The sequence below is a fragment of the Elephantulus edwardii genome, unplaced genomic scaffold (genome assembly GCF_000299155.1).
Source record: "Elephantulus edwardii isolate Elephantulus edwardi_28Jun2011 unplaced genomic scaffold, EleEdw1.0 scaffold00077, whole genome shotgun sequence".
NCBI classification, from domain to species: domain Eukaryota; kingdom Metazoa; phylum Chordata; class Mammalia; order Macroscelidea; family Macroscelididae; genus Elephantulus; species Elephantulus edwardii.
In genome coordinates this window covers 11,692,688-11,705,868 of record NW_006399827.1, presented here as the reverse complement: position 1 = coordinate 11,705,868, position 13,181 = coordinate 11,692,688, and the positions used below count along the sequence as shown (strand labels likewise).

The 13,181-nt window shown below is 50.4% G+C and overlaps 1 protein-coding gene across 1 annotated transcript; it reads left to right on the top strand.

Annotated features, from left to right (window-relative positions):
- The first annotated feature begins 1,013 nt into the window (after positions 1-1,013).
- On the top strand, positions 1,014-12,941 carry TBX21 (T-box 21). Its single transcript, XM_006889358.1, has 6 exons — positions 1,014-1,535; positions 10,186-10,340; positions 11,262-11,383; positions 11,758-11,916; positions 12,011-12,072; positions 12,323-12,941. The coding sequence occupies exons 1-6, from the start codon at positions 1,045-1,047 to the stop codon at positions 12,939-12,941; spliced, it is 1,608 nt and encodes a 535-aa protein (XP_006889420.1). The 5' UTR covers positions 1,014-1,044.
- Positions 12,942-13,181: the final 240 nt, after the last annotated feature.

The following is a 13,181-nucleotide window of genomic DNA, read 5'->3' as shown; positions in this document are numbered from 1 at the left end:
GAGTTCACAGTCCCTCTGAAAAGTAGACCTGTGTATTTCCCGTGTACAGAAAAGGGTGTCTTGCAGACAAGGGAAGTGACTTGGCCAGGTCACAGGCACCTTAATGACAGGCAGAGCTACTTCTGGGCCTGAGCCAGAGGCCCTTCTAGTCAGAACCCATGGCGACTTCCATGACAGGTGGGGTTGATTTTGTGGGCCCAGACCAAACCCAGGGTCCTACAAGCCGGTTGCTGCTAATGGAATCCTCTTTAAGACACGCTTCCTGCTGAAAAGTAGTCAAGAGCCCCCAGCATTACCTCTTTCAAGAACTGCTGTCCTGCCTAGAACAGCAGGCAGGTTCTAGGCTCCAGGTCTACGCAGAGGTTTATGTGACAAGATACATGGGGTCACAGTCCACCTGGACCTCTGGTGCTACAAGGAGGACAAATGCACCACACAAAGTCACTTGGCATGGAGCTGGGTGCACCATAGGGAGCAAGAAACAAATGAAAATCCAGAGTCGCTTCAGGCTCAGAGCCTCTCAGGTGCCCTGAGTCTTCACCTAGGGATCTTGCAGCTGAATCTTCCGAGATGGGCAGAATTCTCCAAGGGTCCAGGGGAAAGAAATGGATTGGCATGTCAGGTGGAGGGGTTGGCACTCCCGGAGCGCGGACTAGAGAGTGCGCGGGCACTCACTGTCCCCCGTGGTGGTCCTCTGGTTGCGGAGAATTTGCTTACTGTTAGCTACGAGGGGGCGGGGAGAGCGGGGCGGGGCCGAGGTGGCCGGGTGGGGGGGCCCCCCGGAGAGCTTCATAAAGCCACAGCAAAGGCGCCGCGACACTAGTGACAGCAGTCCGCCGGAGGGGGAACCGGAGCTGCCGCGAGCCCGCCCGCTTGCCAGACGCGGGCGCAGGACCCAGGCGTCCGAGGTGGGGCCCCCGCCCTGGGGCCCCCGCCCCTACCCCGCGTCCAGACCCTTTCGCCTCCCCCCCTCCCCCCAGCGCGCGTGGAAGAGGACTCGGCTGCACCCTCGACGGCGGTGGGAAGGTGCCCAGCCCGCCCCGGATGGGCATCGTGGAGCCGGGCTGCGGAGACATGCTGACGGGCACTGAGCCCATGCCGGCGAGCGACGAGGGCCGGGCGCCCGGAGCCGACCCGCAGAACCGCTACTTCTACCCGGATCCCGCGGCGCAGGACTCGGCCGACCGGCGCGGGGGCGGCAACCTGGGGGCGCCCTTCGCAGGAGGCGCCCTGGTGCCCACTCCGCCTGGCCGTTTTCTGGGAACCTACGCCTACCCGACTCGACCCCAGACCACTGGCTTCCCCGGCACAGCCGAGCCCTTCCCGCCGCCCGCGGGCGCCGAGAGCTACCAGCCTGGCGACGGCTATGCTGCCCCGGACCCGAGAGCGGGTCTCTACCCGGCGCAGCGCGCAGACTATGCGGTGCCCGCCGGCCTCGAAGTGTCGGGGAAGCTGCGCGTCGCGCTCAACAACCACCTGTTGTGGTCCAAGTTCAACCAGCACCAGACAGAGATGATCATCACCAAGCAGGGCCGGTGAGTGCGTGCGCGCTCCCAGGACCAGTCGCTGCCAAGTGCAGGACGCCCGGGACTCGCAAACAAATGACTTTTTTCGCGCTTTCTCTTTTCTATCTAGACATTGTGAACGTCCTCACGTCCTCTGTAGTTTTGGCTTAAGTTTTCCGAGGTGGGAAGGATTTTGTAGTTCAGACGTGAATGCTCTGGGGTTGTTTTGCCCCCAGGGCAGCCTTCCATCGAGCCTGAGAATTCAAAAGAGAAGTAAGAAAGAGAGAGGTGCCCAGGAGCTGGCTGAGAAGTCATCTTGGTTTAAAAGAGGGGTCCCCCGGGCGCCTTCCCACCGTCTTCTGCCTGGGTTCTGGGTCTGACAGGGCAGGCTGTCTCAGCCCCTCAGTGCGGAAATGGAGGGAGGAGAGGGTCTGCAAGGAGGGGCGATCATCGCCTGGGCTCCCCTTGTCCAGCTTCTTCTGGCCCTTTTGCTGCTGTTGTGTTCTTGTCAGCTTTGGGGTGGAAGAGTACACTGGGATTTGGTGACAGGGAGACGCAGTCGCCAAGTTTCCTTTCCGGTCATACTTTGAGATCATATGTCGCGCATGCGTGTGTGTGTGTGTGTGTGTGTGTGTGTGTGTGTGTGTGTGTGTTTTGGGGGAGGTAAAATGTGAAGGGATCATGGGTTCCCTCTATCTGGAAGGCACAGATGTCCACTTGAGCAGGTGAAGAGAATCCAAGGGATCCGTTGGCCTCCAGCTCCACACACCCCACCCTTGGAAGCCTGCCCCCCAAGCCTGTTCACACCCCTGTCCCCCTAATCCTCAGTGTAAGTCTAGCTCAGGGTAAGTCCCCACAGTTTAGGGGTCCCTTGAGCTCAGTGCATGAGGGGTAAAGTTTGGGGCTTAGGGTGCTGCTTCTGGATAGAGCCTCCTGTGTGGGGAAAGAAAAAGAAACTTGTGACTTGTGTGGTATTTGTTTAGTAAGCAGCCCCCTGAGTGGGCCTGCCTGTGTGGGGGCTTACGTATGTGGGGGAGCACCAGCAAGAACCTCTGTATGGAGGAGCTGTGTCATCAATGGGTCCACAATGGTGGGTCTGAGGACGAGTAGGGTTGACTAACTGGAGAAGAGCTGTCAAGTGTGAGGCCTGTGGAAGGAAACGGAAGAGGTGGTGCTGGGCAGGGATTGTTGCTCAGCATGGACATCTTCCCTCCAGACCATTTCTGTGGGGCAACCTGGATTTACAGTCTGACCCCTGAGCACAGTTTGTTTGTTTTTTGAAGTTGGTGAACCATTTATCTTTTCCTGGGATGAACCTAACGTAATTGGTATTTCCCCCCCCCCCCCTTCTTTTATGGCTCAGTCTTCATCTTCATCTCCTAAAACTTCTGATAATTCCTTTCCACTCCTCCCATCCCTAATCTCCTTCTGGAAGCACTTCTGGTCCCAGTGGGTCTGAACTGGCCTGGCCAAGACCCAGAAGATCTCATCAACCTGTAACTGCACAGACAAGGAAGCAGGCCTAGAAATGGCAAGAAACTTCTAAGGCTCCATAGCATGACCAGTGGTGGCAGGGCTGACACCAGAGTCCAGAGAGTATCTGCCTGGGTCTCTTCCTCCTGTTCTCCCCTCACCCCCCACACTATGGCCACTAGTAAAAACAGTCACCCCTTGAAGGCCTCGATGCATTCAGAGTGCTTTCACTTCCATTATTGCTCTGAGCTTTGGGTAGAGCAGTCAGTCTGCCCGTTTTACAACTGAGAACATTGAGGTGTAGGGATATGTAGCAGTTTGCGCAGGGTCACACAGCCAATGGGGACTCAGACACCTTAACCCACTACTCTATGGTGTGGTTGTGAGGCTTTCTTTAGGGCCTCCCATCCTGGAGCCTGACTGAAGGTCCCCACACGCATAGCCAGGCCTTTGCCCCTTCTGCCCTATCGGATGGGAGCAGACATCAGGCTGAACATCACAGATGTGGCCAGGCTGGGCCAGCTGCCTGCCTGTCTGTCTGTGGACTGTTTAGGGATGTACTTCAGAGGTGTGAGTTTCTAAATGTACATCACTAGCCCAACCTCTAAGGCTTCCTCTCCTTCAGATATTCCTGCTGAATAATCCTCTCTAGAAAGTTCGATCGTCTTTCTTTTGGATCCACACACATACAGTTTTTTATTATGAAAGGTTTCAAACATAGAAAATGTGGAGAGAAAAATATGACGTACCTTCGTGTCCTCATCACCGCTGACAACAATTGTCAACGTCCAGTTTTGTTTCTTTTTTCTGAACCCACTTCCACCTCTTCGGTCTGAGACTACATTAGTAATATTGTAAATATAGTAATGTAATAGTCGTGCTCAACTCGAAGGCAGTCAACAACAATAAGTATTTAGTAAGTGAATCATAGACAGTATATTAATACTGTCTTAAATACCTCTCTAAGCATCTTCAAAAGTAATTTTGTAATTTTTAAAAATATAATATAATAACTCATTGCCCTGAGTTGGAACCAACTCACAGCTGACCCTCAGAGTTTCCAAGACTGTAATTTGTCTGTCTTTTCTCGAAACTTTTGGTGGATTTTAATCGCCAGAGTCTTAGCCATCAAATTAGCTTTTAAGGATTATGCCACCAGAGTTCCCAAGAAATCATAATATTATCACACTTGATAAAAATTCATCAGAAGTCACTAAATACCAAACAAGTTTCCCTGATGGCTTAATCTATGTGTTTGTGTATTTTACAGCCATTACTTTTTCAAATCTGCCCTGAGGGGCTACTTTCAGGAGTTCTGAGGGCATAGTCCTCGGGGAGTTGCGCTGCTAACCCAAAGTCAGTGCCTTTCGGCCAGTTCAAATCCACCAGCAGCTCTGCAGGAGAAACAGAGGCCATCTCTCTCAAAACCTGCTGGAGGGTCAGCTATGAATCAGTTCTGACTAGACAACCATGAGTTTAGTGAGAGGGGATACTTTGGTATCTTGGTATCCCTGTGAGAAGGGGTGAACCCCATGGCATTGAGTTTCAGGGCCCCCCACTGAGGTGGGGGGTATATTGCCCTCAGTCTAGCCTCACCAGCCCCAAATCACCTGGTACGTTCTCAAGTTAAGCTCCAGGGATCGGAGAAGTTAGTGATCATTTCCTCATCTTCTGTGCTTCTAAAAAGGAAGAACTGGGTGCAGAGAAAAGCTCCCCTCAGTTTTACTCCATGATGGACTAGCGTCTCCCTCTGTGGGTTTCAGTGAGCTCCCAGTCACCATCGCAACACCCCTGACCTTCCCTTTTGAAAAATCCTTCCATCAAGACCCACCCACAGCTCCACAGCCTTTCGCCTTGGGCTGACTCACTCCCTCCCAGATTCTTCTTTTCCCACCCACCCTCAACCCATTCCGCGGCTGGACAAGTGACATAGTCACGTATTCAGAAAGAGAGTGGGGTGGGGAGCTTTTGAGGTTCGTGGGTTCAAACACTAATTGAGGCAGCTCAGATGGGGCCAGGAGAGGGAGATTGAGACGGAAACTATAGTTTTGAACCAAGCAGAGACTTTTCATATCTTTAAGCTGGTGTGTTTTTGGAGAATCCAGTCTGACACAGATGTGTGCTGGTGTTTTTGTGTGGCTGTGTATGTGTGTTGTGAATGTGCTGCTGAGTGTTTACTGGTTGATGGTAGACGTTCTCAGTAGAGGAAGAAAGAGGCCCGTTTCTCCTTGTATGTGGGTGTGTGCGAGTGTATTAATTGCTGGCAACCCCCACTTTTCTGGGTGTGATTGGTTGATCATTATAATTAAGATAACTTAGGGTAGCTCTGTTGCTAAATAGCTCAATTTGCTTTTGTATATGTGCTTGTGATGGTGGTGGTGATGAAACAACCATTCAGCCTCACAGGGTCCTTGATGGCCTCACAGCTACTAGTGTTTTTGCCACATTCCAACTCTAAGAACTTTGTAAACCTTTTTTTTAATTTTTTTTAAAATTTTATTATTTTTGTGTGAGTGTACCATCAAATCAGATCTGACTTGTACAGGAGGAGATTGTCCTTCCTTCCCCGGCAGTGCATCTGGTGGATTTGAACCGTGAGCCTCTGTGATTGTAGTTGCAGCTCCTTGCCATTAGACCACCAGAGCTCCCCTTAAGCCTTTAAAAAAAAATAGCCCAAGCCTGCCTCTTATCAGGGCAGACTGGCTTCATTTCTCATGGGGCAGGTGATATCAGCTTTACTTTTTGTTTGGCCATTTGCCAGTAGCCATCTGATTTCTATTGAGTGAGTCTGAGGTTGGTAGGAGAAGGAAATCCCTTAATGCCCAAGCATTTTTCACATTTGGATTGTACATCGCATTGCCCGAACAGCCTCCTGAAAGATGGTACCAATTTACGTAGAACTCCACCAACCGTGCATGAGAAGACCATGGCTCATAGCTTCACTGTGGGTTGCCCTGTCCCCTCACCCATCGATGGTGACCCCATGCATGACAAAGCAGACCTGGTCCATAGGGTGTTTTGGCTACAGTCTTCACGGAAGGAACCCTGCTGGCACAAGTGCTCAGCGGCTAACTGAGGTTGTCAGTTCGAATCTACTTGGTGGCTCCAGGGGAAAGATCAAGTGTTAGTGATAGACTTCCGTAAAGATCACACCCCTGTCATCCGAGGTGCAGTTATTGGTCTGTTCCCATTCGGAGCCAAGAAGAGTGAAGAAAATAAAATACACATGGGACTAATCAGTTCAGAGGACTCATGGACCACTTGACCCTCAGCTTCTATGACCCTGAGGCCAGAAAAACTGGATGGTGCCTAGCTACTGCTGCTGACCACTCTAAAAGAGATCCTGTAGCAGAGCAAAACTCAAAATAACAGTCAAAACGTCAGGCTTACTGATCTGGTCGAGACCCGAAGAACTTCTGAGACATGACTTTCAGTCACCCTTTAACTCTGTAAACCACTCCAATGTCTCAACTCTCAATCAAAGAGTACACAGAATATTATATAGGGTGAACAGAGAGATCTAGTGGTCTAATGGGTAAGGCATTGTGCTGCCACCCCAAAGGCCCAACCTGAAGGCATGAGATTTGAATCCACCAGCCACTCCATGGGAGAAAGATGGGTGATGTCTGGTGTGATTCTTCTGTGTGATTTACAGCCTCTGAAAACCTGTTGGAGGGTCAATTCTGACTCAGTGAGCACACAACAGCAATATAAGGGGAACGTAACATCAAGGACGCATGTACTCACTCCCTAGAACATCTTACCCTCTGAAGTACAGCATTTGTCCAGGACTAAGACTCAGAAGTAGAAGAAGAGCAAATGGAAATGGTAGACACAGGGAAGAAGTGTGAAGAGCATGGCTCCATTCGTGGGGTTGGCAGCCAAGGTCCCAAAACTAAATGTGTGAGTTATGGAAAACTAACTTAGTATGTAAATTCTCACCAAATCACTATAAAATGGAGTTTTTAAAAAGAAAAAAGTTATGCATATAAATAAATAAAATTGTTGTTGTTGTTGTTACATGTTACATGTCACTTGCGACTCATGTACCCTATGATAATAGTCCTGAACCCTGCTCTGTCCTGAGCCAACCTTATTGTCTCTGACACACCTACCCTCATTACCCTAGTCACCGAATCACTTCATCTTATCAAGGGTCTTCCTCTCTTGCACTGTCCCTCCACCCTTCCAAGCACGACATCCCTCTCCAAGGACTGATCTCTTCTTGCAACATGCCCAAAGTATGTCAGATGAAGACTCAGAATCCTTGCCTTCAAGGAACAGCCTGATTACACCCTCTCTACTCTGACACAAAACTGTGCGAGTCAAAATTGCCCGGACGGCACCAGCAGCAGCGGCCTTTACGGAAGCACATCACCAGGCCTTCGCTTCTGCAGAGCTGCTGGGTGTGTTCAAACTGCCAGCTTTTAGGGTGGCAGCAGATTTCACACTTGTGCCACTCTGCCTCCTTCCTTAGTGTTCAGTATTACCAGTCTTTAAACATTTTGCCAGTATGAATGATAAAACCTGATCTCCTTGTTATTTTAATTTGGACTCACTTATCGATGGTGATGTGCACTTGTCCAGGCCTTCAGGATTGGGGAGGGGCGTGATGAACTTGGGAGTCTTCCCAAGGAAGGTTGATCCTTAGGGACAGCAAACAGGGGATTTGAGGTCTTGGACAATGACCCTGTGAAGGTTGTTTTGGGGGGTTTAGTTGGGCACCATACCCATCTCCACTCCCTGCTCCTTCTCAGCAAACTGTTATGTAAAACAGGGGCTATTTTGAGATTCTAGCTGGTGGGATGTCTAGACTTTTAGGATAAAATTGAGACCTCCCTTTTCTCTCTTTCCTCTCCCCTCTTCCTGTGTCTCCTTCATTTCCGCCTGCTACGGTTAGCCCTGCCTCACAGAGACCCTTGCTCGATGGGATCACGTCCCTGTGATCTGTAGAGCTTTCATTGACTGATCCCTGCCCCCCACCCCCAGCTGATTTTTTGTAAGTAGATATCCAGATCTTTCTTCCTAGAGTGTAACAGTCTGGAAACTCTACTCAAACTTTGTCAATATCACAGTCACATTTAAGCCTTCACTGACAGGTGGTTATGCTTGAGGTGAGTGGTTGAGAATCAAACCTGGCTCTTCTGCATGAAAGGTGAGAGTTCTACCTACTCAACCACCGTGGCCCTCATGTCTCCCTCTACTAGATAGCAAAGCAGAATGAGACAAAAGAGACCAGAACATGTGCTCTGCACACATAGGACTGCATATCTGCCCTCTTATCAAGGAGCTGTCCCCCAACCTCCTCTAGTCTCAGTGTCTTCAAGTTTAAAATTAGAAAGAATATTTTGTAACCTCAAGGGACTGCTTTGATGGATTGACTGGTAGATAAGTAAGGAGCCGTAAATGTTTTATTCCTTTCTGTTCCTATGTTTTTTTCAAGTTTTACTAAGAACAGATTATAATATGGAAATGGTTGAGTGACATATGGTCATAGAATGAATTGGTGGTGAAAGTGGGTCAGAAATCTCCTCTTATCTCCTATTGTTCAAGTCCTAACCCTTTGATTTCTCATGTTGACTTGGCCCAGCCAAGTTCCTCATATCCAAGACCTGGAACCCTCTCTCTCAAGGTCTCACCTTCATTCAGGCCAGAGGTTTTGGGTACTCTGAGTCTGGGAAAAGGTTTAGAATAAGGGATGGAGGAAGCATGAACTTAGTCTCATCTGAAACAAGCAAGCTTTAGAAGAAAGATGGACAGGAGTAATCTCCAGTTGTAGGTGAAACAATTGAAGTTTGGTTTGGAAATGAACTTGTCTAAGGTCACTGGACCTTAGTCCAGCAGACTGTGGGGAAGATAAAAATGGGATACCACCCTCCCAGGGGACATTCCCAAGTTTTCTAGGGATATTCTGGGAGACAATATTTGCTCTAAAGTGGGAGCAAACCTCTGTCTCCTCTTACCTTAGATTTCCTGACTCATATAGACCAGAGCATTTATTCTCATTCTACAGTGCTTCTCATAGGAGAAGGAGTAGAGACATGGAAGGGAATGGAAAGTGATTCTGAAGAGGGTTTGATTCAGTCATCCTGAAACCCTGCCTAAGTTAGAAGAGAAGGACTAAGTTCCTGGATCTGACAATAGCTGATGGAGGTGGAGCTGTAGCAATAGTGGTGGTTGTGATGGTGATGATAGTGGAGATGGCAGATGTTGTGATGGTGGTGATGATAGTGGATGTGGTGGTTGCAGTTATGGTCGTGATAGGGGTAGTGTTGCTGATGGAGGTGATTACAGTGACGGCAATGACTGTGCAGATGGGTGATGGTTACAATGATGGCGGAAATGAGGTGAGTGATGATGGAAGTGATGGAGACGGTCTTGGCATGGACATGCCTCTCTCTGGTAGTCCATTCCTTTGGCCTAATGTAGGACATGGGTCTAATGCTGAGCCCTACCCCATAATGTTTTCTACTTTTCTCAGAAACGACATCTATGAGCATGTACCAATAGAGCCCTCTCTGGCATGTGGGAAGTAGAAGTTTATCTACTCTTCTGAAGGCCAAGGCTTAGGAAAGGCCACACTACAGGCACCAGACACTGGATGGGGAAGGGATTGACTGTGGCAGCAGTGAGAGCCGTGGTGGAGGGGATGGACAGAGCACTGAGGCCAGGAGACAGGAGACGGGGTGTGAGGCCCTACTGGTAGCTTTGTAGGGTTGGCTAATGGCTTTGTTCTCTCCTAAAAAACAAATTAAGACAGTGTGTTGCTGCTAAGTGTTTACTAGCCAGCCCTTTGAAAGAAAGAGAAAAAAATGTAATAGCCCAGTTTTGTAATGTTTGCTGATTTCTGTGGTGTAAGTACTTCTACCAGCTGACTTAACCTACCGACGTGGTACCCTTCGTCATTGGGAAGAGATGTACAGTGGCTCGCCGTAGTCATCATTCCACCACACAGACTCCATCGCCAGAAACTCAAGAACAACGTAGACAATAACGAAATAGCGAGGACATAAAGACTGCTGAGTATTTATTACCTTGGTTTTTTAATAGAACTTACTTAATTGTAAATTTATGTAATGTGATTTTTTAAATTAAGGCTGTGTTTGACAACTCACTTGCAAACTTCCTGAGCATTTTACAGCTGGCGCTGGCGAGCGGCTGGAGCTGGGTGCTGACAGGTATTGGTGAGTCTCTCTCTTCTCCCCAGGAGGATGTTCCCATTCCTGTCGTTTACCGTGGCCGGGCTGGAGCCCACCAGCCATTACCGGATGTTTGTGGACGTGGTCTTGGTGGACCAGCACCACTGGCGGTATCAGAGTGGCAAGTGGGTGCAGTGCGGAAAGGCCGAGGGCAGCATGCCAGGTAAGGGGACTCAGGAGCAGGGAGGGAGCTTTGGTTTTGCAAGACAGGGGCGCCCCCTGGTGGATCCAAGAGGACCTCCCCCCAACCCTGACTCAAAACCCAAAGAGCAGAAAGAACCAACTCACAGCTGACCTTCCAGAGGGGTGCGTTTCTTTCTATAGACTGCGTGGGGAGAGATTGTCCATCTTTTCCCCAAGGACTCAGTGGTGAATTCGAACTGCTGGAGGCACCACCTTTAGTTTAGCTCCTTTCACCTCCAGAACTCCCTGACACCGGGAACTTAATTCCCTATTCCACCTCTCACCATTTCATCTTACCTGATTCCTCCTTCTCCTTTTGGTTTCTTGTCTCTTTTCTGCTTTGCTCGAGCCTGCTGTATTAATTCCTAGGGCTGCTGTAGCAAATTAGCACACCCTTGAATGGCTTAAAACAACAGAAATGTGTTGTCTCATGGTTATGAAGTTTGTCTGGGGTCTGGGTTTGTCACAGCCATGCTTCCAGAGCTCTAGGGAGGCTCCTATCTTGCCTCTTTCTTGCCTCTGGAGGCTCTTGGCTGCCCTTGGCAATCCTTGGCTTGTGGTCCATCTTAGCCTTGGCCATCACATGGGGAACCGGCAAGTAGATCAGACCCAGCCCCAACCTAGTGTGACCTCATCTTATCTTGATTACATCTGCAAAGACCTTATTTCCAAATAAGGTCACGTTCATAGACACAGGATCTCAGAGTATTTTTTAGAAGGTTGCAATTAAGCCCACAACACCTGCCTTCTGCCTGCACCTGTTCTCCACACTCCAGCCCCCTCCAGTCCTTCCCTGCAACCTTCTTGACATCCCCTGATAACATCAAGAACAGGCAAAGCCCCACGTCCCACCAGGGGTCTGGTCCTGGGGCTGCATGCCAAAGAGGCTACCTGTCCACAGGAAACCGACTATACATCCACCCTGATTCCCCGAACACTGGAGCCCACTGGATGCGCCAAGAAGTTTCATTTGGGAAATTAAAGCTCACAAACAACAAAGGAGCCTCCAACAATGTGACTCAGGTAAGACCTCACACCCGGAGCCTCTCCTGAAGGAGGGATGAGGTAGAAGAAAGCTACATCTCAGAGAGATAGATGGCCTTAGGCAGACACAAGCCAAGCCATCCTGGGGGCTTTGTCACAGAGTCCCCTTATCCCTAAAACGAAACCCCCCAAAAAAGCCCCTGTTTGTGCTGTTACTCCATTCACAATAGATATGATAGAACTGGTGTCCCAGTGAGTCTCTGGAGTTGGAAGGTCTAGCAGAAGGCATGTGGGTGGTAGGACAAGGGGATAGACAACTTGCCACAGGATGCTTTCCGGCCTTGCCGTGGGAGCCAGGACTGTGGTGATGTCTACAGTCTGCACTCCCAGCTACCAGCTTGCTCTCCTTTCAGATGATCGTCCTTCAGTCCCTACACAAGTACCAGCCCCGGCTGCACATTGTGGAGGTGAATGACAGTGAGCCTGAGGCGGCCTGCAGCGCCTCCAACACCCATATCTTTACTTTCCAAGAAACCCAGTTTATCGCTGTGACTGCCTACCAGAATGCTGAGGTGAGGGCTTCCGGGGCGTGGCCAGAGCTGGGAAGAGGATGGAAAGGGGACCACAGTTTCAGGACCCAATCTACTCTCTTTCTCCTCATTCTAGATCACTCAGCTGAAAATTGATAACAACCCTTTTGCCAAAGGATTCCGGGAGAACTTTGAGTCGTAAGTACCGCGGGGTTCAATGCACCTTTGGAGAGACTTTCTCTTGATCTCTCTTGAGATGGGGACCTCAGTTATGTGCTGGGTTCCTGCCCTAGCTCCAGCGTTGGCTTCCTTTGCTCCTATGGGCTGAGATGGGTGCTAGAGGGTAGGCTGACCAGGTAGGTGGGTCAAGGAAGGGACAGGCAACAGGTAAGCCTATAGCAGGCCGGCTCTGCCTTGACCCCCGTTTTTCTTGCCTCTATTTCTCTAGGATGTACGCATCTGTGGACACCAATGTTCCCTCCCCACCTGGACCCAACTGTCAATTATTTGGGGGAGAACACTACTCTCCTCTCCTACCCAACCAGTATCCTGTTCCCAGCCGGTTTTACCCCGACCTACCTGGTCAGGCCAAGGACGTGGTTCCCCAGCCTTACTGGCTCGGGGGTCCCCGGGACCACAGCTATGAGGCGGAATTCCGAGCAGTCAGCATGAAGCCTGCATTCCTGCCCTCTGCCCCTGCGCCCAACTTACCCTACTACCGCAGTCAGGAGGTCCTGGCACCTGGCACTTCCTGGCCTGTGGCTCCACAGTACCCCCCGAAGATGGGCCCGGCCAGCTGGTTCCGCCCTATGAGAACTCTGCCCATGGAACCTGGCACGGGCAGCTTGGAGGGCCGAGGGCTGGAAGACCAAGGCACCCCATCAGTGTGGACTGAGATCACCTCCATTCGGCCAGAATCCAGTGACTCGGGGCTGGGTGAAGGAGACTCTAAGAGGAGGCGCGTGTCCCCCTACCCTTCCAGTGGTGACAGCTCCTCTCCTGCTGCGGCCCCTTCTCCTTTTGATAAGGAAGCTGAAAGCCAGTTTTATAACTATTTTCCCAATTGAACGGGTGACGTGGTCAAAGGGGTAGTGATGGTAGGCTGGAGGACACCAACTAAGAAAGAGACTGAGGCCGAGAGGCCCCCAGCTCCCTCTGTCCCCTCTCCATATAGTAGGTGGTTGGGTAAGAAAGGATTCAAGGGGGATTCTGGGGCTCACTTGCTGCTTCCTGACCCTTGACCTGTGAGTGGGCATCCCTGCTCCTAACTCTGCCCAACCTACAGTCATTTACTTGGTGCTGCTGCT

Coding starts and splice junctions, on each gene's coding strand:
- TBX21 (XM_006889358.1), top strand. CDS start 1,045: ATGGGCATCGTGGAGCCGGGCTGCGGAGACATGCTGACGGGCACTGAG. Junction 1,536..10,185: donor ATCATCACCAAGCAGGGCCG/GTGAGTGCGTGC, acceptor TCTTCTCCCCAG/GAGGATGTTCCCATTCCTGT. Junction 11,384..11,757: donor CCTCCAACAATGTGACTCAG/GTAAGACCTCAC, acceptor CTCTCCTTTCAG/ATGATCGTCCTTCAGTCCCT.